The sequence below is a fragment of the Prorops nasuta genome, unplaced genomic scaffold (assembly GCF_024137725.1).
Source record: "Prorops nasuta isolate Cenicafe-Biocafe unplaced genomic scaffold, Cenicafe_Pnas_1.2 PNAS00009, whole genome shotgun sequence".
NCBI lineage: Eukaryota > Metazoa > Arthropoda > Insecta > Hymenoptera > Bethylidae > Prorops > Prorops nasuta.
The window spans coordinates 3214569-3238121 of NW_027116806.1; the positions used below are offsets into that span (position 1 = coordinate 3214569).

The following is a 23553-nucleotide window of genomic DNA, read 5'->3' on the forward strand; positions in this document are numbered from 1 at the left end:
TTTAGTTTATTATTGATTATTGTAAGTCAATGGCAATTTAAAAAAATTTAATCTTAAAAAAAAAAGAAAAGTACCGATCAGGAATCGAACCCGGACCCACGAATCGCCACGCGATTACCTTACCTCTTAGACCACGAGGCTTCTTCAGTGCACCGTAAACAGATAGTCTTTTTAAGGGCTTGAAATCTTCTATTGAACCATATAAATAAACGAAGAACCGACATCTTTATTCATTATTATTCTATCATAATGGTACACAAATTAAAGAATAATTATATAATGTAGATTTTCAAAAGCTTTTCCAATAACCAAGAACGGAAACTGCGAGCGTTGATTATTTATCTTCGTTCTTGGCTATTGGAAAAGCTTTTGAAAACTATTCAAAATATAATTATTCCTTCATTTGTGTACCATTATGACAGAATAATAATGAATAAAGCTGTCGGTTGCTCGTTTATTTATATGGTTTAAAAGAAGATTTCAAGCCCTTAAAAAGACTATCTGTTTACGGTGCACTGAAGAAGCCTCGTGGTCTAGGCGGTAAGGTAATAGCGTGGCGATTCGTGGGTCCGGGTTCGATTCCTGATCGGTACTTTTCTTTTTTTTTTAAGATTAAATTTTTTTAAATTGCCATTGACTTACAATAATCAATAATAAACTAAAGAAATGCAGATTTTACGGAAATAGGCGAAATATAACGATGAAATTATAGTTAAAATAATTATTATATATCAAATACGCATTTCCTTAATTTATTATTGATTTAAATAAGTCAATGCTGATAAATAAATATGCTGAAAAAATCATGTATAAAGGCATTGGCCTGCAAATATAAATGACATCGAATATTGGTAGATTTTCGGCAAAGCGAAACGGAAAGATTTTGCCTCGACTCTTCTGCTAGAAGCTAACAGCGAGAAAGACAGAGAGGTCCGAGAAAATATCTCCGCTCTCTCTTTATTCCGCTTTCTGGCAACAATGCATATATGTTTTACCCTATTCTAAGCTTAACGCTCGTGCTTCGTGGTCTCTTCCGATAGATGGCGTTAGGGGTTAGATGGACCTGAGACACGCGTTTGCCAACACCAGCGCCGCCTACCGGTAGGGATTGCCTCGGGACCTCGCATGAGCAATCTCCCGTTTCATCTCTGCTATATGTTATTGATCGTGTTTCAAAATTCACTGGCAATACTACGGAATATCCTTCTGTCTTCTTTCAATGCTTCATTCTTGACAAAGATATAACGATATCCGCAGTACTGGCAGTGAATTCTGGAACACGGCCTGAAGGAAAATCCTTAAAACATAAAGTTTTTTATTTAAACTAGCTTATTTTTACATCTCAAGTGTTATGGCAAATAAAGAAATAATTCTTCCTGTTCTTTTTGGGGAAAAAGAAGATTTGTATAATTTAAACGTATCAAAAAATGAATATGACCAGATTATGAATGGAGGTAAATACATATACACTTATTTTATTAGACTTTATTAAAAAAAAATGACTATTGAAAATGGTACAATATATCCGATTAATCTCTTTTTTAAGTGACTGAATGGTTTTCTCTATTTTCTTCTTAGATCAAAACCTTCTTCATCAGATAGTTTTGAAAGAAAAAGAAAGGTTAAACGTTTATAATAAGGGATGTAGTAATATGAATGTCAATGAAGACAAGGAAGAAGATGTTGATGACCCAGAGAGTTTGGAATCATCTGCAAGCTGTGATAATAATAATAATGAAGATGTATATAAAAACACCGGAAATTTCTCATGGCCAGAAAAAGCTGTGTTGCTGTTTTTAGAGCTATATCGTGAAAGAGAAGAAGAGTTTATTTCAGGCATGAAACGTCACACCAAATTATGGCAAGAAATTGCATCTGAGATGCAAAAGTCAAATTATAATGTTTCTGGTATACAAGTTCAAAATAAAGTGTCAAGTTTAAAAAGGACATATAAGAAAACCAAAGATGCTAATGCAAAAAGTGGAAATAATAATAGTTGCTGGGCCTACTATGGAATAATGGATTCATTATTTGGTAATAAAGGCTGGATATCCCCTCCAGCAGTAGCAAGTAGCGAAGGACCAACTGAGCCTACCAACTTATCCAATTTACGATTAACAAGCCATGCTATATCGTTAGGTAGTTCGGATGGCCAGGATATTTCTTCTAAGCCAAAAAAAAGAAGAGTTGAAACTATATTAGAATCTTTTATATCAGATTTAAATAAAACTAAAAATGACACTAGAGAGGAAAAAAAGATAGAAAAACTTTAAAAGGAAGAAAAAAAGCAACAAAGGTGGGAAGAGAGAAAGCAAATGCATCAAGACACTATTGAAATTCAGAAATCTTTTATAAGTCTTCTAAGTAAACTTGTAGATAGACATTGCAATTAGTTTTGTAAGAACGGAAAAATTAAAATTATATTGTTTAATTGATTCCTAACACAAAGAACATTAGTTTATATTACCAATATATTACTATCATTAATATCCTAAGAGTTTAATAACGTATTACATTGATAATATGCATAATATACTTTCAATTTCGTTAAAACTATTTAAAATTTATATACTTTTTTTTTCTTACATATAAATATTATTTATTATTTTTGCATTGCTAAAAACATTTTAAGTATAGTAATATTTTGTGGTTTCTATTTAAACAATTAGTCAGTTTTCTTAATTTTATTAAAAAAATGTAATTACTTAATACATATGTGATATTACAAATAAATATTTAGTTTCTATTATATATTCTTAATTCATTCATTATCCTATTTCTTTTTATATTACCCAATTCAGCACCATTTCCTATTGTATCTGGTATAATATTTTCATAAGAAGCACATACAGCAATAGGAAAGTCATCATTTCTTTGCATACAGATATTATGAAGTACACAACAGGCAATTATAACCTGTGGTATCTTCTTAACATCGGTTAGCGGTAAACAATCCAATAAAATGCGAAATCGCACCTTGAGTAAGCCAAAGGCTCTCTCTATGGTCATTCTAGTGGAGGATAAAACAAAATTATAATTTTTTTGATGAGCTGTGAGATGGCCATTATCTCTGAATGGAACCATAACATTTGGATGTATGGCATATGCAGCATCTGCTATAATATGTGTATCTGACGGAAAATATTTACGTGGCTTTGCAATATATTCTGCAAGTGGGGAATTTCTAAATATTCTGGCATCATGAACCGAACCAACATGTCCTGCATAGCAATGAGTAAAAATAGATTTTGCATTACATACACAGCTTGCAACTGTATAGCATGAAATTGCTTTCTACACACATATGAAGCGCTATCTTCTTTTGGAGCTTTAATTCTAATAAATGAACCATCCAGAGATCCAATCACGTTTGGAAAACCTCTCAATTTTGAAAACTCTGTAACAGTATTATTAACTGAATCACCTTCTGGCCATTTAATAAATCTTGGTGCTATACAATGTAAGGCATATGTCACCCGCCTGACTGCTCTAAACGCAGTTGCTTTTCCAACTCCAAACTGAACGTGTATTGATCTGTACATAAAAATATACAATATGTAGCAATATAAATTAAAGCACATGATCTAGTATATAATACACTATTAAAAAGTAAGTGGCAATTAGCAAACCTATAAGAATCTGGAGTAGCCAAAAACCATAAGGTAATCAATAGCTGCTTCCCTGGGTGAATTTGTTTTCTTCCAGTTAGATTGGTTTGTGATAAACATGGCCCAATTAAATTTAAAATGATTTCATACGTTTCAGGAAACATCCTATAATAAAAATAATACTAATTTATAATATATAAATGTATGTTGAACTTTAAATTCGAAACTATTTGCAACTTTCCTAAAGTGTTGTTTGAAATTAACTCTTGAATAGCCTGGTACAACTCGTTCAACATAATCTGACAATATTTCACGTTGAATATTTTCCCCTCTTGTATTTCCTATCATAAGTATGCCATATAAAATAGATTCATCTATTTCTTCATCGATCGAAATATCGCTTTCATCACTACTGCTTGATTCGCTATTACTTAAAATTAATGAATTATCATTCATTAAAAAAGATGTTGCGAAAATAGTAACATAATTATCTTGTAAATCCATTATTTTAATAGCTCCAATGTTAAATAAAAATTGGTTACAGCGAGCTGATTTAAATGGAAACAAATTTTCAATCTTGCTTTCTTACCACATGCATGCATAGAATGCAGGAAGTTTGTTCCGTTATTAAACGTACATGACGAATACAAAAGAAACGGAACGGATCCTATAGTCCATGTCCTGCATTGGTTAATTATGCAGGTCATGCATGAAACGGAACGCACCCATATGCAATCCAAGATGGACACTAGCGACAGAATATGCAGTTTATCTCTCCTATGGGCTTGAGGGCTTGAGCAGAGAAGAAGACGTAGAGACGTACGTCAAAAAAATGACGTCATGAACGATACGAAGTTGGCTTTTTGACGTGGACGTAAAAGTAGTTAAGGCAGAGAAATCTGTAAACTGTAAGACGTAAGAGAAAGCAGCTAACCGCTACTTTTAGTTAATCTGGTTGTAGAGAAGCATGATTCGTTGACACGAATGGAAATTGGGTTAAAATATTTTTAATTTATTTAAAACTAAATAATTGCGAAGTACATTCGTGGTTTGTATCTTTTTTGTTAGACTACAAATTACTACATCAATTTTCTATTTTTATCAGTGATAATAGTTATTGAAATTTGCAAAATATTTTTAATAAAAATTAAACACCTTATTTAAAAAATGTTAAACGTTCAAAGCATCTGCATAAAAAATGACACTGATATGCTTACAGTTTTCAATTCATGTTTGCTGATGTATTTCTTATTAAAACGAAAAATAAGACAAAAGCGATGGAAAAATAGACGGTGGCTCGTTAGCCCAATTAATGAGTTACGTGACCTTTATGGAGACTACACCACATTGTTCCAAGAGTTGAAAAGAGATGATAATAAGTTTTACAGATATACTAGAATGACATTAAAGCAGTTTAATGAATTATTAAAAATGACAGCCCCCTTTTTAAAAAAGAAAAGTGGACGTGCTTTGCCTCCAGAGTTGAGGCTCATAATAGTATTAAGGTAAATATTGTATATGAAATACATTTATTTCAAACTTTTATTTCCAAATCAAAACAATATATGAGAATGAATTTTCAATTTAAACGTATTCTGATTTGAATGTCAATATAGGCAATGATATATAGAGAACCTTGTATGTAAAAACTTATTAATTTTATTCCAACAAATTAAGAGCTGTTGAAACCAATTAAATTTATTAATCAATATCAGTTGTAATACGTTTTATTATTGTAGATACCTCGCTACAGGAGACTCTCCATTAACAATTGCACTATCATTCAGAGTAGGTGAATCTACTGTAAGATCTCTTGTAAAAGAAGTGTGTTCTGTGTTAATAAAAGTATTAGAGCCCCTATATCTTGCATTACCTAACGAAGAGGATTGGAGACATATAGCAAATGGTTACTGGAACAGGTGGAACTTACCTAACTGCATTGGTGCAATAGATGGAAAGCACATAAGAATCCGATGCCCCCCTAATTCAGGAAGTCTTTATTTTAACTACAAGAAATACTATAGTATAGTACTGATGGCAATATCTGATCATGTGTACCGCTTTACTTTAGTGGATATTGGAGGTTATGGAGGTAATTTTATTATACTTATATATTTCTTATTTATGGCAGTGTATATCACATAAAATATTTTACATTTAAAGGAAATAGCGATGGTGGAATTTTTAATGAGAGTAATATTGGCATCAATCTTATCAATAATAATTTAAATTTACCACAAAATGAAATCAAGCTTCCCAATAGTAGCCTCAGAACAAGTACTTACTTTATAGCTGATGATGCCTTTAAACTTTCAAAAAGAATTATGAAGCCGTATTCAGGTACCAATTTATCGTATGACAAAAGAATATTCAACTACCGTATATCCAGAGCCAGGCTAACCGTAGAGAGTGCATTTGGAATATTATCAAACAAGTGGAGGATTTGTCATACAGTTATGAGTGTTCTCCCAGAAACAGCAGATATTATAGTGACTGCTTCAGTATGCCTGCATAATTTTATATTAAAAGAAGAAGAAAACAGTCAATATAAAAATTACAGCAGAGAAATTGTTTCTGATAATACTGTAAATACAGATAATATGGTAAAAATAGTATAAAAGTGTTTAACAGTATGTAATTCATATAAATTGTTAAGCAGCTGATAATTTCTATATTTTAGGATTTTACATGGATTAATATACCTAATTCGTCGCAAACAGAAAATGAAATCACAAATGGGGAAATTCAGAGACAAGTTTTAAGTAATTATTTTCTTAGTGAGGATGGAAAAGTTATGTGGCAACATGAGTATATTCAACGTGGGAAATATAGAGATGAATAATGCAAAATTGTAAGGTATAAATAATCATCAATGTTTGATTTTATATTATGAATATTAGATGACAATTTAGTCATGAATATAATGATATCAAAAATCCAGTAAAAAAGTTTAAACAATTATCTTTACAGAAACAAGTTTTCTTAATCGTGTTCCATTTTTATTCAGTTCACAAATACCAAATACAATTAATGATATAATTGAGACAAATTATATGGAAGCAAGTGACAATTCAGCACATATGGAAAATATTTCAAGGTTACAGTAAAGTCTTATCATTTATAAATGGATTTGCTAAAACATATACTGTGGATTGACATTGGAGCATTTAAAAAGTAAAATGTTGTTGAAGTACTAGTGGTAAGTGATGCTTTATTTAATATGATTTTAATTCAAATATTTTAAAATACTCCAATCTAGTTTTAGATGAAGAATGCAGAAACTTTAACAATGGAATAGCAAATAGGAAGTTCAGGACTAGGGTATATATAACCTGCCATTAATATTTTTATGAGATGATGTTGGTAACTCACAGACTACAATTTAATTAATAATTTACTTACGTTATGCATAAATGTTTATATTATTTCATCATATAAATTTACGTTATGCAAGTAGCCATTCAAAACCACAAAATATAAAGAGAATCAATTAACGCTGAAGAAGTCATTAATGAAAAAATACAAATTCATTTTGTATACTATTCTCATTTCCATTTGGTTTTTAATACATGTCGTTGCTATAATTAAAATTGATGTTTATTTTTAAAACGATATTAACATAATAACTAAATATATGCATTGATAAACATTTGTTTCTTATTTATACTATTTTGTTAATTATATTAGGTTATTTTATAATAAACAAGACACAGTTTCTGAAACTTCTACTATTTTCGTACATTTATTGAATAATCACGCAACAATTTGCAATTAAGTTTTAATATAATAATAATACTAGTATTGCATTACCTCACACTTTTTTGTTTAGTGTTAATATAAGTCTTTAATACAGCATATTTTAAAATTTTATATTAACTATACGTAAAAATAAAAAAAACATAACAAGCATTTAAATGTATTTAGTAATATAAATCAGTCAACTTAATTAGAGAAAGAATTACTTTTGTAATGGTGCATTCAGTGCCTCCATCAACATTTTTCGTCTGTAATATATATCTTCCTCTGGAATTGCCTTATAAGAAGAAATTAAGAATTCAATAAAAGCATCATCGGGCGATGATGACGTTTTTTTCTCTTCCATAAAATTACAAATTTTTGAACTCATTTGCAATATTGTAGCCTCTAACTCCCTTGTTTCATCAATCTTTCGTTTTTTTTCTTTAAAGGGAATAACGTTTTCTTTATCTTTCAATATATCTGAAAACTCATATGTATTTATGGACTCCGGCAACTGTGATCTTCCACTGGTACTCGGTTTGGGACAGTTTGTATAACTTCTGTAATAAGAGCAATTAGCAACTTTTTGATTCTTGTTAATTAAAAATATTTATTAATGATAAAAATAATCATACTTTCGCCTTTTAATAACGTCATCCAAAAATGACAATTGAGAAAAAAATGCAAACTTTGTTTGCTTCACTGCTCCACTTCCACTAGGACAGTTGTTAATTCTCTTTACATTAGTATATTGGTCTCTTAGGGAGGTACATCTCTTTTGACAGTATTGTGGCGTATACTTTTTGTCTGTAAATAAAGGATTAAAAATATCAAAATATTTATGTTTCTAATTGCAATACTATTTTTCAATGTGTTATTAATAATAGTAAATATATATTCACCATGATTAACTTCAATCATAATAGTAGAAATCTCAACCCAAGCATTATTTCTCATAATAGAATCTTTAAAATTAATATTACTCTTATCATACAAATATGGACGTTCTTTAAATAATTCTATCAATAGTTCATCGCCCTTTTTTTCATTAGTAAATATTTCTAGTTCGTCCTCTTCTTCTGCGTATAAAAGACTTTTTGTATATATTTGATGATCACACATCTTAAAATAATTGAAAAATGAAAGAAAATGATTGAATACTTTTAGAAAATAAAGGATTATTTCAATAAATTATTTTTGTATAAATTTATAAAAATAATAAGTAATGAAGTAACTTTTAAACTTACCCTATTTAATATCACAATGCGGTATAATAATAATACTGAGAACAACGTAAAATAACGAAAGCACTTCGCTATTATTTAGTTTTAAATAAATTAAAAATATTTTAACCCAATTTCCATTCGTGTCAACGAATCATGCTTCTCTACAACCAGATTAACTAAAAGTAGCAGTTAGCTGCTTTCTCTTACGTCTTACAGTTTACAGATTTCTCTGCCTTAACTACTTTTACGTCCACGTCAAAAAGCCAACTTCGTGTCGTTCATGACGTCATTTTTTTGACGTACGTCTCTACGTCTTCTTCTCTGCTCAAGCCCTATGTTTTCACTCGCTCGTCGCTAGCAGCGACATATTCTGAGGCGGGTTCTGAATGTAGGAACGAAGGAAACGGGTAATCGCTAGCAGCAATCGCATAATGGTTTCTTAGGTGTAGTGACTGTGGTGTCGTGTTATGGTATATGACATTTGAATTTAATTTGCATATGTATAAAAAAATTGTGAATATTATAATAATAATCAAAAGTTATGAGGTATGCACATATATTGAATGAGGAATTAATAAAGGTTTCATATATATTTGAAATGAATGTTTTCTTAAATCCTTGTTATGAAAATAATTCCTTCATTTTCCTATATAGCATGAGAGGATGAAAATTATATAGTTCATATATCAGAAAATAATAATTTACATTAGTAAAGTTATGATTATCCCTAGTTTGATAATTTTATTAGTAAAATTAATTGTTGCTACATGTTACTCATAATAAAACTTAATTGAATTTATTTTGTAATAAAAATGTTACAATTTAAGATTCTGTTTTTAGTAAGAAATCTATACAGGGTAAGGAACTTAAACCGCCCCAAAACATTAGTAGAAAAAGATGCATATCTTTTTAATTATATAAGAGATATTCAATTTTTATATATGACCTTTGCGAAAGCAAATAACAAGAGAATTTGAGAAGGTCCTATGCACAAATTGAATATCTTTTATAATTAAAGAGATACTCGTCTTTTTGCATCTATATTCTAGGGCGGTATAACAGCTTCACTCTGTATATATGCCGTATTATTTTACAAGCAAAGCCTGTTTTTTGGGTTAATTATATTCAACGTTTCTTATATATTAATTACAATAATTATTCATTATATTATTTTTTAGCTTCATATGTATCGGCTTGCTATAAATGTGACAAATGTATTTTCAATTTGAATTTCCATCCATTTTTCAAATTTAAAATTCACACGATCCGCCTGTTCCATTCCGTTGAATACATACGAGCAGCGATACAGGCGATACGGGCGATACTAGCGATGTCGCTGAAAAGTTGGATAAATCCAACTTTATTTCAGTGTCGCTAGCGACAGAATTATAAGGATAAAGTATACCCTTTTCCCTTACATATTCTATCGCTAGCGACACCGAAGTAAAGTTGGATTTATCTAACTTGTCAGCGACATCGCTACTCGTATGTAAACAACGGAACGGAACGGGCGGAACTTTACCTCGACTCTCGTGTTATTAAAGCAGCAAATTTGAAATTGAGATATGGAGGGGGATGTAAGTTTAAAATACACTTGTCACATTTGGAGAAAGCCTATAAATATGAAGCTAAAAAACAATATAATATTAAGATTTAATATATGATGTAGCGTTAACACATTTAACAAATAAAATGATCAAAATATGGATAACTATAATTTTACTAATGTAAAATATTTCTTATAGATGATCTTATTAACCTGTGGAATTTGCCAACGATCGACAGCACAATGCAATGTTGCCTGGCATCCTTGCTTGGAGGGATATAATAAATTTTACACGGATGAGAACAGAGTTTTTTATCCTCTACTAGGTATATAAATATTAATATTAAATAATGGTTGTAGTTAAAAGGAATATGCGTAAACTTAGGATCACGGGATTTAATAAAATTTTAGATCTGTAAAGTATGCAGTTAAAATAGAAACAAATCAACAATAGAATAGGACCCAATTTTTAATAAACTAATTGTCCAGAAAAAATAGTCCAATTATTCCCAATATTTTATTACGGACATCCCGAAAGTTGTCGTAGCGCAAGCGGTAAAGTAATGGCTTGCTGGACCGATGGTCCTGGGTTCGAGCCCAATTATTACTTTTTTTTTTCATTTTTTTACTGCAATATGGGTAAACAACCTTATTAAATACAACGTATTACAAATTATTATAAAAAAATTTAAACGATTTTTGTAGATGAAGAGGAATCTGCAAATGCCACAATTTTGCAGCGAGTTGAAGGTAAATATGGAAAACAAAAATTTAATATAAACATTTTATATTTATAGAAGCCTCTATTAGATAATTATATAAATATCATTATTATTTATATAGATGAAAATGAAATGACCAGCATTACGGAAGATGGGTCTAGTAATTTATTACTTCCTTCCTGTAGCAATAATATTGGTAAAACTGCATTTTTAACTTAAATAAATAATAATATTTACCATATTTCAAATATTATTATGTTAAGAAAATATGTATACTAATTTTATATTTTTTATAACAGGGAATCAAATTAATAAGAGAAAGGCTCCTCAAACTGTAAACTATGATACGGAGGAAGCTATTATTTTAACGGTGCAAGAAAGGGAGCCATTGTGGAACTACAGGTTGCCACTGCAAATGAGAAGGCCCAGTATAATTAAAGATTTATGGGAAGAAGTGGCAAAAACAGTAGGAGGTAAGTGTTAATAAATTAAGGCAACTAAGAAATATAAAAAAATATGCTTTTATAGGAAATTTGACAGCAGAAGACTGTAAAAAAAAATTTAAAAACCTGCATGATGCCTATCGAAGGATGATCCAAGCCGAATCCCTTCCGTCTGGATCAGCAAGAATATCAGCTCAACGAAAATGGAAACATTATGAGTCCATGGAGTTTTTACGCGACTCATGCCTTGTTAAAAAGTAATAGTTGCATGACAAAATAAATATATAATAATATATTTAAATTAATACTAATATTTCTAGGGGAATAGCATCCAATATAAGAGATGACGTTTCAGAATGTTTTAATGAAGAAAACATTGACTCCCTTGAGCCACAATCAATTGGTAAATATGTATTTATATTGTTCAGTGATTTTAATAATTACTATTGTATTGTATACTGATCGACATGAATGGCATTCCTCGATGCATTTAGGAACCGCACTACACAGCTCCCACCACCAATTACTGAAGACGAAGGAGCGCGAATTAGGATACATATTTTATTAAACAACTTTTAATTTTATTATTCAAAGCTTTTATATTCCAAAATGTATGCTAACTGGTGCTTTTCTATCTCAAGATATCGATAATGAAGTGCCCTATAGCGCGGTTCCTAAAAGCATCTAGGTATGACATACATGCTCTGATCAGTTTATATTATTAAAATCTTGTAGTTTATAGCAACTACGATCTTACATAGTACCATTTCTGAATATTTCAGTGTACGTACTATAGTACGAGCAATGTTATAACTATATTCAATATTATATGTTTTTAAATATATATCTTTATATTGCAGATCATTCGAATAAACGCAAAAGGACTGACAGAGCTGCAAGTAATAGTACTATGTACCACCAGTGCATTAGAGCGTATTGCAGAATCACTGAGCAAGCCAGCGGATCCTGTCGTCTTACCACCCCTTCCTGAAAGAGACGAAATTGATTCCTTCCTGGGTGTAATAGGACATCGCTTAACGGGATCCCTCAAGCCCTCTGTAGCCAACATTACGGAATGAAAAACGAGGGAGAATTGTCCAGCGCTATTTTTCAACCGATTTCAATGTTTTTGGGCTTATTGGAATCGTTAGGACTCGCCTTTCGTCATAAATAAAGCCGTATTTTCTAAAAAATGTAAAAAAATAAAATTGTTTAAAAATTCGCATTAATAATATTTAAACGCAAAATAAATCGAAAAATCGGGCTTCTTTATGACGAGGTGCCAGACCTAACGATTCCAACAAGCCCAAAAAGATTGAAATCGGTTGAGAAATAGAGCCGTACCATTGTCCCGCGTTTCTGAGGTGGGCGAAAACCAAAAATTTGTAGGAAGGCAGCTAGGCTTCCGCCCCTCTCTTGGCTCACGCTAACGTGTTCCCCCACTCCAGCATCCAAACTTACTGCGAAGCTTTCCTCATATTTACGCTATTCCCCTATCTGTAGCTATACACATATAAATACCGTTAAAATAATGTTGAGAACATTTCATTTCGCCGATATAATGAAATTGCTAAAAATGCAATTATCATTTTGAAATAAAATTGTAGAAAAGGAGATTTCGTAATGCTTGAAATATAGGGCATACGGCGAAACGCGGGACAATGGTACAGTCGTATTTTTCAAAAGAATTTGATGAGACTAATAATAATTAAAGCCATTCTTCATGTAGATTGTCCTAAAGAGCTCGCATTTTAGATAAAGCTTATAGTTTTTCAGCTATGAACGATTGAAGTTGCACGGCGCACAAATACATATTTCTTCTCTCGCGTAGATCAGCTGTTGTGCACGTCCATCTTCAATCGTTCATAATTAGAAAACTATAAGCTTTATCGAAAATGTGAGCTCTTTAGGACAATCTACATGAAGAATGGTTTTAGTTATGACTAGTCTCATCAAATTCTATTGAGAAATACGCCTGTACCATTGTCCAGCGTTTTAACGTAATTTCTGGTCTTCAAGCGTCCTGACTCGTTCATGCTGCAATTTATTTCGAGCAAAGTAAAAATGCATCAACAAGTTGGGTGGCATCATTGAATAGAGCGTGAAAAGGGGAGACGCTTTTATATTTTCATAATTTTGCAACGCTTCTTTTGGTCATTACAACGTGAACTGTAAAAAGATGCATACTCGAAGTAAATAAAATTAGCTTCCCCTCTCCCCTCTGCAGCTTGTTGCCTCGTCCAGCGTATGTACACCAGCATAGTAGGCCTACTTACATACGGGTGCGACTGTGTTAGTGACTCGTGAGTGTACTGTAAACAAACACACATTGCGTTTACCATGTATGTATGTGCGTCTTATTTTCAATCGCGAAATTGCCCTTCTAAATTTATTGCATTGCACCTTCTACGACAAGCTTTATAAGATTAAGAAATACTCATAGCAGCATGTACATTATCGAGAACTTCTAATGTAATTTTTCAATGTGCAATCGTACTTTTATTTGTTCCGAAATAAATTGCAGAATGAACGAGTCAGGACGATTGAAGAGGTGAAATTACGGCAAAACGCGGGACAATGGTACAGGCGTATTTCTCAATAGAATTTGATGAGACTAGTCATAACTAAAGCCATTCTTCATGTAGATTGTCCTAAAGAGCTCGCATTTTCGATAAAGCTTATAGTTTTCTAATTATGAACGATTGAAGATGGACGTGCACAACAGCTGATCTACGCGAGAGAAGAAATATGTATTTGTGCGCCGTGCAACTTCAATCGTTCATAGCTGAAAAACTATAAGCTTTATCGAAAATGCGAGCTTTTTAGGACAATCTACATGAAGAATGGCTTTAATTATTATTAGTCTCATCAAATTCTTTTGAAAAATACGACTGTACCATTGTCCCGCGTTTCGCCGTATGCCCTATATTTCAAGCATTACGAAATCTCCTTTTCTACAATTTTATTTCAAAATGATAATTGCATTTTTAGCAATTTCATTATATCGGTGAAATGAAATGTTCTCAACATTATTTTAACGGTATTTATATGTGTATAGCTACAGATAGGGGAATAGCGTAAATATGAGGAAAGCTTCGCAGTAAGTTTGGATGCTGGAGTGGGGGAACACGTTAGCGTGAGCCACGAGAGGGGCGGAAGCCTAGCTGCCTTCCTACAAATTTTTGGTTTTCGTCCACCTCAGAAACGCGGGACAATGGTACGGCTCTATTTCTCAACCGATTTCAATGTTTTTGGGCTTGTTGGAATCGTTAGGTCTGGCACCTCGTCATAAAGAAGCCCGATTTTTCGATTTGTTTTGCGTTTAAATATTATTAATGCGAATTTTTAAACAATTTTATTTTTTTACGTTTTTTAGAAAATACGGCTTTATTTATGACGAAAGGCGAGTCCTAACGATTCCAATAAGCCCAAAAACATTGAAATCGGTTGAAAAATAGCGCTGGACAATTCTCCCTCGTTTTTCGTTCCGTAATGTTGGCTACAGAGGGCTTGAGGGATCCCGTTAAGGGAATTGCCTAGAAAAAAACAATTGCAATTAATGCAAAATATGCTGACAATGACACACGAAGCTATAATAGAACAATTAGAAGATTAGATTGGTAAAATACAGCTCTGCAATTAAATGTTTAATTATTAAGTGACTATAACGATAGTTAGTGTATATTATGTATTTGTTTATTTATTTTAAACTATATTGACTATAACAATTGTTATTATACATTATATATTTATTTATTTATTTATTTTTAACTATTGACTATAACAATCGTTATTATACATTATATATTTATTTATTTATTTTTAACTATTGACTATAACAATTAATCGTTATTATATACTTTAATATTGTTTTTGGAGTTACCATGTATAATAATTGCTTTAAGTACACATTGGTTAAAATAAATAACAGAATAATAAATAATATGGTCACAAAAATTTGTAAAATGTTTTTTTCTATGATTTGTCGAAGATAACATATCGTCTTTTACACTACATGCATAATTTATATTCTCTCTGTGTCGTCAAATTATAATATTAATATAGTCAATGTATTATATAAAAAATTAATAATGCTCAAATTGCCAAGGAACAGCACCCTCGCTATTAAAAAATTTACAAAATTCTTCTCGAATTATTATCGCATTTCGAGTGCTATTATTAGAGCCCAAAGAGGATACGTTTCGGAAAGCGCTATTATTAAAATATTCTGAAGTGTATGTATTATGCAAAGTATTTTCGTCATTTTCATCATTATCGTCATTAGTTCTTAAAAAATTGTGCAGACAAACTATAGCTTTCACAATAGAAATTGTTTTGTCAACCGTACAATTTATTGGCCTTTTTAAAATTCTCCACTGACTGACTAATATACCAAACGTGTTCTCAATAGTTCTCCTTGCTCTACTTAGTCTATAGTTAAATACTCGTCTGTCGTCATTTAATTCTGATTTACCAGGATATGGTCTTAATAAATAATTAGTCAGCTGAAAAGCTTCGTCACCTACTAAAACGTATGGCAAATATGCCCCAGCTGGACTAATTTGTTGCGGTGGTGGTACATTCAGCTACTTATTTGCAAATTTGGTACCTATCAAAGAGTCTCTAAAAACTCCGCCGTCACTGCGTCGACCATAGGCTCCTATATCTACGTAGGTGAATTTATAGTTTGCATCACATATGGCTAGAAGTACAATGCTGTGGGAGTGTTTATAATTAAAATATGACGACCCAGCTTTAGGAGGACACTGTAACAAAATAATTATTGAGTAATAAAATATATTTTTATACACATTTAAATCTTTTTTACCTGAATAACCACATGTTTGCCATCTATAGCTCCTATGCAGTGATTGAAGTTCCATTTTTTTTCAAATGTATTTGCTATTTTTAGCCAATCATCTGCAGTTCTAACCGATGGCATTACTGCTTCACATGTCATGCTCCAAATTGCTTCGCAAGTCTCCTTTACTATATTGCTAACAGTGGTTACTCCAACTGTTGAGAAACAAAGTTATCGTACGTCGATATGCTCACTGCTCATGTGTGAGCCGTGAGCCAAACATTGTATTAAGGCGCCGGAGCGCACTACTTGCGTAAACAGTATTGTACAGTAGTTGTAACTCCGTGATCGTTGCCCACGTAGCGTGTGTAACGAAGAAGCATTGCCAATAAAGCATACCAAAACTAAAGTTTATCTTTCTGTTAAGTCCTATCGTCTCTCTTTCCTTCCGATAATTATAACAGGTTATGGGCCCAGGCAAGCAGCCTGCGTAACACTGGATTATCGAGGTCAGAGAGAGAACGATAGAGAGAGAAAACGGTTATCTCGATTCTTTCCTCCTTTGTGGCCGACACGTGGTCGCCATCATAGTGTACCAGTAAACGCGTACGGGAAAATAATCGAACGGAAATGGCGGAATCAACTCTGATAAAGAACATCAAGAAGTTTGATGGCTCGAATTTTCAAGCGTGGAAATTTCGAATGAATTCGATGCTTATCGCGAACGCGATAAAAGACGTCGTAGCGGGCGAGCGAGTGATGCCGGCAAGCGCAGACTCTGCCGATGGCAAAAAGTGGGTGAAAGACAACGCGACGGCCATGTGCATAATTTCCTCGTCGATAGAGGATTCCCAGCTCGACTGTATGCTCGACTGCAATACAGCGAAGCAAATGTGGGACAAATTGGTGAGAATTCACGAGCAAAAATCAGCGTCAAACAAGATGCTCTTGCTACAAAAGTTCCACGGACATCACATGGAATCAAATGAGTCGGTTGTACAACACGTTTCCCGGGTACAAAACATGGCGTCTCAGCTGAAGGATCTAGGAGAAGCAATCTCGGACACGGCCATAATGGCGAAGGTTCTTGGCAGCCTACCGGTAAAGTATAACGCTCTCCAGACAGCGTGGGACAGTGTACCAGAAGAAAGGCAAACCCTTGATAATCTATTAGAACGGTTATTAAAGGAAGAAAGAAGACTCGAAGGTGACGATGACGTCACTCGAGCGTTAGCCGCTGTTAGTCTTGTCGGGAACAAAAAGAAAAAGTTCGCCGCAAATCAAAACAATAACAGTGAGAAACCCCGCGAGAGTAGAAATACGAGTGTCGAGTGTTTCTATTGTAAGAGGAAAGGACACCTTGCTCGCGATTGCCGGAAAAAGAAAAGGGACAGAGATCACACCGGTGAAAGTCCTCGCGAGTGTGCATTCGTCGCTTCGACAAGTGAACAAAAACAGCGACAAGTAAGGTCAGAGACAGTGCCGAGTGGTGAGGTCGTAGAACGGTTCATGACAATCGACACAAGCGATGTCTGGATTACAGACAGCGGTGCGTCCAGGCATATCACTTACCGACGAGACTGGTACAGTGAATTCGAGCCAAGCAGTGGCGAGTCCATATCGCTCGGGGACAATGGCGTGTGCCACGTAAACGGTAGCGGCACTGTGCTCATCGATAGACTTGTGAACGGAAAATGGTGTGAGGCTCGAATCGAAAACGTGCTCTACGTTCCGAAGATTCGAAAGAACCTGTTTTCAGTTGGCGTATGCACTGAAAAAGGTTTCGATGTCTTGTTCAAAAGAAAACTAGTGACAATTAACCGTGATGGTGAGGTTTTCGGTGTCGGTGTGCAACAAGACAATCAAATTTACCGAATGCTCTTCAGAGCAAGAAAACCAAGTAGTAAAAAAGAGGCAAATGTGTCAACTGTCAACTTGCGTGTCTGGCATGAACGAATGGGACACGTAAACAATAAAGTTTTGCGCGAAATGACGCAAAAGGGGCTAATTCGCGGTGTGAAATTAGCGGACATTGACAATTTCTTCTGTGAATCGTGTGCCTTCGGAAAAGCACACAGACTTCCGTTCAAAAGGAACGAGACTAGAAGAAACACAAAACCGGGAGAATACATACATTCGGACGTATGTGGACCATTCTCAACAGAGTCGATCGGTGGTGCAAGATTCTGCATAATCTTCAAGGACGATGCATCAGGATTTCGGTATGTGTACTTCATGAAACACAAATCTGATGTTTTCGAAATTTTCAAGAAATACGAAAAGCTGATCGACAACAAATTCGGCAAACCGATGAAGGTGCTACGTACGGACAATGGTCGAGAGTATTGCAACCGTGAAATGAAGCGATATCTCGAGGCTCGTGGAATCGAGCTGGTAACCACGGCACCTTACACTCCCCAACAGAACGGGAAAGCCGAGCGCGACAACAGAACGATCATCGAGAGTGCGCGCACAATGATAACGGCAAAGAAACTTCCTCTGTCACTATGGGCGGAAGCAGTCAGAACAGCAGTGACCGTGCTCAACCGAGTTCTGGCTACAGGTAAGGAGAAAACTCCATACGAGATCTGGTTTGGGAAAACACCAGATGTGTCCCATTTTCGAGTGTTCGGGTCGGATGCGTACATGCATATCGACAAACAATTTCGCAAGAAATTAGATCCGAAGGCCACAAAGTTGATCCTAGTTGGATACCAGAACGACTCGATGAACTACCGTCTGTACAATCCACAGAATAAGAAGATATCCGTGTCGAGAGACGTCACATTCAACGAGAGGTCGCAACTTGGGGCAGAAAAAGAGGAAGAACTCGAATTTAATCTTCGAGCGGACGAAAGTGAAGAAGTGGCAGAACCGCTCGAGCAGCAACCAGAGGAAGAGTACCAGGATGCTCAGGAAGAACCTGAAAGAAACGAACAAAGAGAAGATCCTCGAGAAGAAGATCGGCAGCAACCAGGAGATAACAGACAACTGCGGGACCGTGCAAACATCCGACGACCCATAAGGTATGAGGTCGACTTCGCCGAATATAATCCGCCAAACACATTTCAGGAGGCGATGAACAGTGCCGAGGCAGAAAACTGGGCCAAGGCGATTCAGGAAGAGTTCGACGCGCACGAGCAGAACAAGACTTGGTCGATCGTACCAAGAAAAACGGATCGAAAGCCCATAGACTCAAAATGGGTGTTCAAGGTTGTACGAGACACATCAGGCGACGTATACCGGTACAAAGCGAGACTCTGTGCACGAGGTTTTCAACAGAAAGAGGGACTTGACTACACGGAGACCTTCTCGCCAGTCGTGAGATATGACTCATTGAGAGTTCTATTGGCCATGGTGGCAGAACAGGACTTGGAGCTCACACAATTCGATGTGAGAACAGCCTTTCTTCACGGTGAGCTGAAGGAAGAGATCTACATGGAAATACCGGAGGGACTCAACACCAAGAAAGAAGAAAAACGTGATTTCGTGTGTAAATTAAACAAATCGTTGTACGGCTTGAAACAAGCACCCAGGTGCTGGAACGAAAAATTTCGCGAGTTCCTAGAAAAATATCAGTTTCGCGAAACGGAAGCCGACAAATGTATCTTTCGAGGACGGGTAGACGGTGTAGATGTATTTCTAGCACTTTTTGTAGATGACGGACTCATCGCAGCAAAAACAAGTGAAGCCCTCGAGTCAGTAATAAAATCGTTAGGAAAAGCGTTCGATATTACGATCGGGGATGGAAAATTATTTGTCGGGGTACAAATAGAACGAGATCGAACAAAGAAAACCATATTCTTGCATCAACAAGCGTACGTAAAGAAAATCCTTAATAAATTTAAGATGATCGATGCAAAAGCAGCAAGTGTTCCTGCCGACCCGCACGCGCGACTAGTTCCAAACGATCAAGACAATGAAAACCCAAGTAAAATACCGTTTCGAGAAGCAGTGGGTTCCTTAATGTTTCTTGCGGTTGTGACGCGGCCGGATATCGCGTATTCGGTGAGTTCAGTTAGTAAATTTCTTAGCAATCACAATGAGAGCCACTGGCAAGCGGCGAAACGAATTTTCCGGTACTTGGTCGGAACAACAAAAGTCGGAATAATGTACAAAAGCGGCGGGAGTAACTCGGAGTTACAGGGGTTCTCAGACTCAGATTTCGCAAGCGACGTGGAGACGCGTAGATCTACCACAGGGTATGCGTTTTGTCTATCAAACGGAGTCGTGACGTGGTCGTCTCAACGACAAAAGCTAGTCACACTAAGCACAACGGAAGCTGAGTACGTTGCGGCAGCCGCAGCTGCGAAAGAGGCCATTTGGCTGAGGAAACTGTTAAATGATCTCGGGTGTCTACCGGTAACTGCGACAGTTTTACAAATAGACAATCAAAGTGCAATCCGGTTAATCAAAAATCCGGAGTTCCACAAGCGAACCAAACATATAGACATTAAGCATCACTACGTTCGCGAGACTGTGGAAAGTGGGGAGATAGCGGTAGAATATGTTCCTACGGATCAGCAGCTAGCTGATATATTCACCAAAGCACTTCCAAAGAGACAGTTTCAGCATCTATGTAACGGTTTAGGCATAGGGTTCTCGACGCACTCAAACGGCGGGAGTGTTGAGAAACAAAGTTATCGTACGTCGATATGCTCACTGCTCATGTGTGAGCCGTGAGCCAAACATTGTATTAAGGCGCCGGAGCGCACTACTTGCGTAAACAGTATTGTACAGTAGTTGTAACTCCGTGATCGTTGCCCACGTAGCGTGTGTAACGAAGAAGCATTGCCAATAAAGCATACCAAAACTAAAGTTTATCTTTCTGTTAAGTCCTATCGTCTCTCTTTCCTTCCGATAATTATAACACCAACTAAATAATGATAGGATATACTATGCATTGAATCTCCAGTTGCTAAGAATCTGAAGAATTAAAACAAATGTTTAAAATAAACAAAGTAATATTGAAGAATAGTAGGAAAAAGAAAGCGTCATATATAATTAATAAGTTTATAATATATAGTGCGTCAAGTACACGGATCGGCATATATGTCGTTTCTTGATGCATTTAGGAACCACGCTAGAGGACCTCCCACTACCAATAACTCAATAGAGAGAAGCGCGAGTAAGCATACACATTTTGATTAAATATATTTAAAATTTTATTATTCAAAGTTTGTTTAATGTAAAATGTATGCTAACTTGCGATTTCCATCTTGAGTTACTAATGGTGAGATGTCTTAAAATGTGGTTCCTAAATGCATCAATCGAGGGACACTATATGTTCCGCTTATTGTACAATTTAACGTAGCTTATAATTTATAATTTTCAATAATTTTGTAATATAAGTACGTACACATATAAAGAGCAATTACCTAACTTTAATGTAAGCGATAAACGTTCTGCAGGTTGTATGGGATCTCTTCTTGAAGTGTCTTTTGCTATTATTGGAGCCACAATTCTTAAAAGATCCTCAATTTGAGTAGCACTCATGCGATAATAATTTTTAAAAATATCTGGACTAAATTTTGGTATTGTGGCATGATAAAATCCATACTTATTTCTCTCTTCAAAAATATTGTTCACCCAAAACCGTTTCTTTTTATATTTTTGTATTTTTTCTTCCTGCTTATTTATTATCATGCATATTGCAGCTGCTGCGGCCTTCCTACGTTTCATCTCTTCGTCACGCCTTTTATCAATGATATGCGTGCATTGATGGAGCCATTTAATATATTTGTCTTCGTAAGACATGTCCGTTGTCTTAATTTAAACTCTGTAAAGAATACAAGACACACACTAATATAAAATAAATATTTATACATAGATATAAACTTCGAATGCCAAGTTAATTTATTCCAGATGAAAATTTTGTAACAATCATATACTTTTCATCCACCATGCGATAAAGGAAAGTGAAGGGAATATTTTGGTTATGATTTAAGAAAAAACATATATTTCGAATGTATGATATCTTTATTAATTAGTCATTCAATATATATACATACCTTACAAGGTTTTAATTTTATTTTAATCAATTTCACAATTTTTTTTGAAATATATTCAAATTAAAATTCAATTGGAGTACACCACAACAATGACGCTACCCAAAAAACCACGAAGTGATGACAAGCGGACGCCAGATGCCAAATAACAACCACCCGTTTCCTTCGTTCCTACATTCAGAACCCGCTTCAGAATATGTCGCTGCTAGCGACGAGCGACAAGCGACAAGTGAAAACATAGGAGAGATAAACTGCATATTCTGTCGCTGGTGTCTAATGACCGCCACTAATGGCCTGCAAGATTTTTGTGATGCGTTTAGGAACCATACTTCCTCATGGATTTTTCCCCGCCTGGACTGAGCGACTGGAAAGAGTATAGGATGTGTATGATAGGCTATCCTTGTTTAAATGCCTTAAAGAGAAAGAGAGAGCCTTATACCGCGTTCAACGTGGTTTCTCCAGGCCTTCGTTTCTTATTTTCCTATCTCGGACGTCGCCATTGCTCTTCTCTCTCTAACTCATAGATTTCTATCTGCGTCTTTGTCTAAAATAATTCTACGCCACTGGGTGATTTTTTGGTGAGTCTATACCACTGGACCTATCTGTGAGTCTTGTGAGAGTGTGAAAAGTGCAGAAATGTCAGTTTGGCAGCGCGGATTTTTAATCAAACGAGTGTTAGTATAAATTGTTAAAGAGTTTTAATTTGTTGGAAAATGTTATCCAGTTATAGTGAAGTTATAAAATTTTTAATGACTTTTCTGGATTATCGAAAAAAACAGGTATAATAAATTTTTTATACTTTTAAAAACTTGCATTACGTATTAAGGAAATATATTAAGTTAATTCTTGTCAAAATTAACTTAATATATAAATGTATGAAACAAATAGATTCATGAATTTAAATAAGAAATACATAATAAAAAATATTATTATAATTTTTTAAATAAAATGCAGATCCTAGTGTATTTATTATCATGTATAGTTAATTGGTAAAATTACTGCTAATTATAATGTCTCTTTTTCCTAGGTGTAAAGGTTCTATGGAAGGTCCTACCAGGAGTAATGTGCATATGTCATACTGATTTCAACCAGAGGAATTAAGCAACGCTAAGGAATGGAACACAGATTCAGATCACGCAGCATGCTCTCCACATCTATAATAAGCCAACCTGTTTTCTTAGATAAGTAATATTACTGATAATCATATATAAAATGTATTCAAACATGATCCTTTGTGGTTTCTCTTATGTTTCGAAAGTCAAATGTTCTAATAAGGCTGATGAGCTGCATCCAATTGGTGAATAAAAATGAGGCCAGGCTATGTGTCAATTCTGCTGCTTCAAATTTGGAATCTCCATGCAGAAGCCAAATGGAAATATTAAAAAAAGATTTGTTATTCAGGTATTATTTAAAAATGATCTAAATGCATCAATATGGCTATTACTGGTAGTCATTTTTCAA

The 23553-nt window shown here is 34.5% G+C and overlaps 4 protein-coding genes across 5 annotated transcripts; 1 reads left to right on the plus strand and 3 right to left on the minus strand.

The window, feature by feature from the left end:
• Window positions 1-2736: 2736 nt before the first annotated feature.
• On the minus strand, window positions 2737-4112 carry LOC136776169 (putative nuclease HARBI1). The gene is made up of 4 exons (XM_066731547.1): window positions 3913-4112; window positions 3630-3773; window positions 3350-3534; window positions 2737-3221 (listed from the first exon to the last, which is right to left on the minus strand). Exons 1-4 carry the CDS (start codon window positions 4110-4112, stop codon window positions 2737-2739), a joined length of 1014 nt encoding a protein of 337 aa, XP_066587644.1.
• Window positions 4113-4913: 801 nt separating this feature from the next.
• Window positions 4914-7215, plus strand: LOC136776348 (uncharacterized). Of its 2 annotated transcripts, none has more exons than XM_066731800.1 (6): window positions 4914-5113; window positions 5348-5700; window positions 5772-6211; window positions 6289-6464; window positions 6579-6807; window positions 6868-7215. In XM_066731800.1, exons 1-4 carry the CDS (start codon window positions 5007-5009, stop codon window positions 6448-6450), a joined length of 1062 nt encoding a protein of 353 aa, XP_066587897.1. In that variant the 5' UTR covers window positions 4914-5006; the 3' UTR covers window positions 6451-6464; window positions 6579-6807; window positions 6868-7215. The 2 variants fall into 2 exon arrangements, with proteins under 2 accessions (XP_066587897.1, XP_066587898.1); XM_066731801.1 differs by having other exon boundaries at window positions 6616-6807.
• Window positions 7216-7426: 211 nt separating this feature from the next.
• Window positions 7427-8670, minus strand: LOC136776417 (uncharacterized). Its single transcript, XM_066731935.1, has 4 exons — window positions 8594-8670; window positions 8249-8425; window positions 7982-8153; window positions 7427-7906 (listed from the first exon to the last, which is right to left on the minus strand). Exons 2-4 carry the CDS (start codon window positions 8301-8303, stop codon window positions 7567-7569), a joined length of 567 nt encoding a protein of 188 aa, XP_066588032.1. The 5' UTR covers window positions 8304-8425; window positions 8594-8670; the 3' UTR covers window positions 7427-7566.
• A 6698-nt stretch (window positions 8671-15368) lies between these two features.
• Window positions 15369-16243, minus strand: LOC136776170 (uncharacterized). The gene is made up of 3 exons (XM_066731548.1): window positions 16112-16243; window positions 15893-16049; window positions 15369-15805 (listed from the first exon to the last, which is right to left on the minus strand). Exons 1-3 carry the CDS (start codon window positions 16241-16243, stop codon window positions 15369-15371), a joined length of 726 nt encoding a protein of 241 aa, XP_066587645.1.
• Window positions 16244-23553: the final 7310 nt, after the last annotated feature.

Excerpts from the sequence above, each read along its gene's own strand:
- LOC136776348 (XM_066731800.1), top strand. The coding sequence starts at position 5,007 with ATGACATTAAAGCAGTTTAATGAATTATTAAAAATGACAGCCCCCTTT. Across the intron at positions 5,701-5,771 it reads GGATATTGGAGGTTATGGAG|GAAATAGCGATGGTGGAATT; the intron begins GTAATTTTATTA and ends TTACATTTAAAG. Across the intron at positions 6,212-6,288 it reads CTGTAAATACAGATAATATG|GATTTTACATGGATTAATAT; the intron begins GTAAAAATAGTA and ends TCTATATTTTAG.
- LOC136776170 (XM_066731548.1), bottom strand. The coding sequence starts at position 16,243 with ATGACATGTGAAGCAGTAATGCCATCGGTTAGAACTGCAGATGATTGG. Across the intron at positions 16,050-16,111 it reads GCAAACATGTGGTTATTCAG|TGTCCTCCTAAAGCTGGGTC; the intron begins GTAAAAAAGATT and ends ATTTTGTTACAG. Across the intron at positions 15,806-15,892 it reads TTTTAGAGACTCTTTGATAG|GTGACGAAGCTTTTCAGCTG; the intron begins GTACCAAATTTG and ends ACGTTTTAGTAG.
- LOC136776169 (XM_066731547.1), bottom strand. The coding sequence starts at position 4,112 with ATGGATTTACAAGATAATTATGTTACTATTTTCGCAACATCTTTTTTA. Across the intron at positions 3,774-3,912 it reads AATATTCAACGTGAAATATT|GATGTTTCCTGAAACGTATG; the intron begins GTCAGATTATGT and ends TTTTTATTATAG. Across the intron at positions 3,535-3,629 it reads GCTACTCCAGATTCTTATAG|ATCAATACACGTTCAGTTTG; the intron begins GTTTGCTAATTG and ends TTTTATGTACAG.
- LOC136776417 (XM_066731935.1), bottom strand. The coding sequence starts at position 8,303 with ATGAGAAATAATGCTTGGGTTGAGATTTCTACTATTATGATTGAAGTT. Across the intron at positions 8,154-8,248 it reads TATGATTGAAGTTAATCATG|ACAAAAAGTATACGCCACAA; the intron begins GTGAATATATAT and ends CTTTATTTACAG. Across the intron at positions 7,907-7,981 it reads GACGTTATTAAAAGGCGAAA|AAGTTATACAAACTGTCCCA; the intron begins GTATGATTATTT and ends CTCTTATTACAG.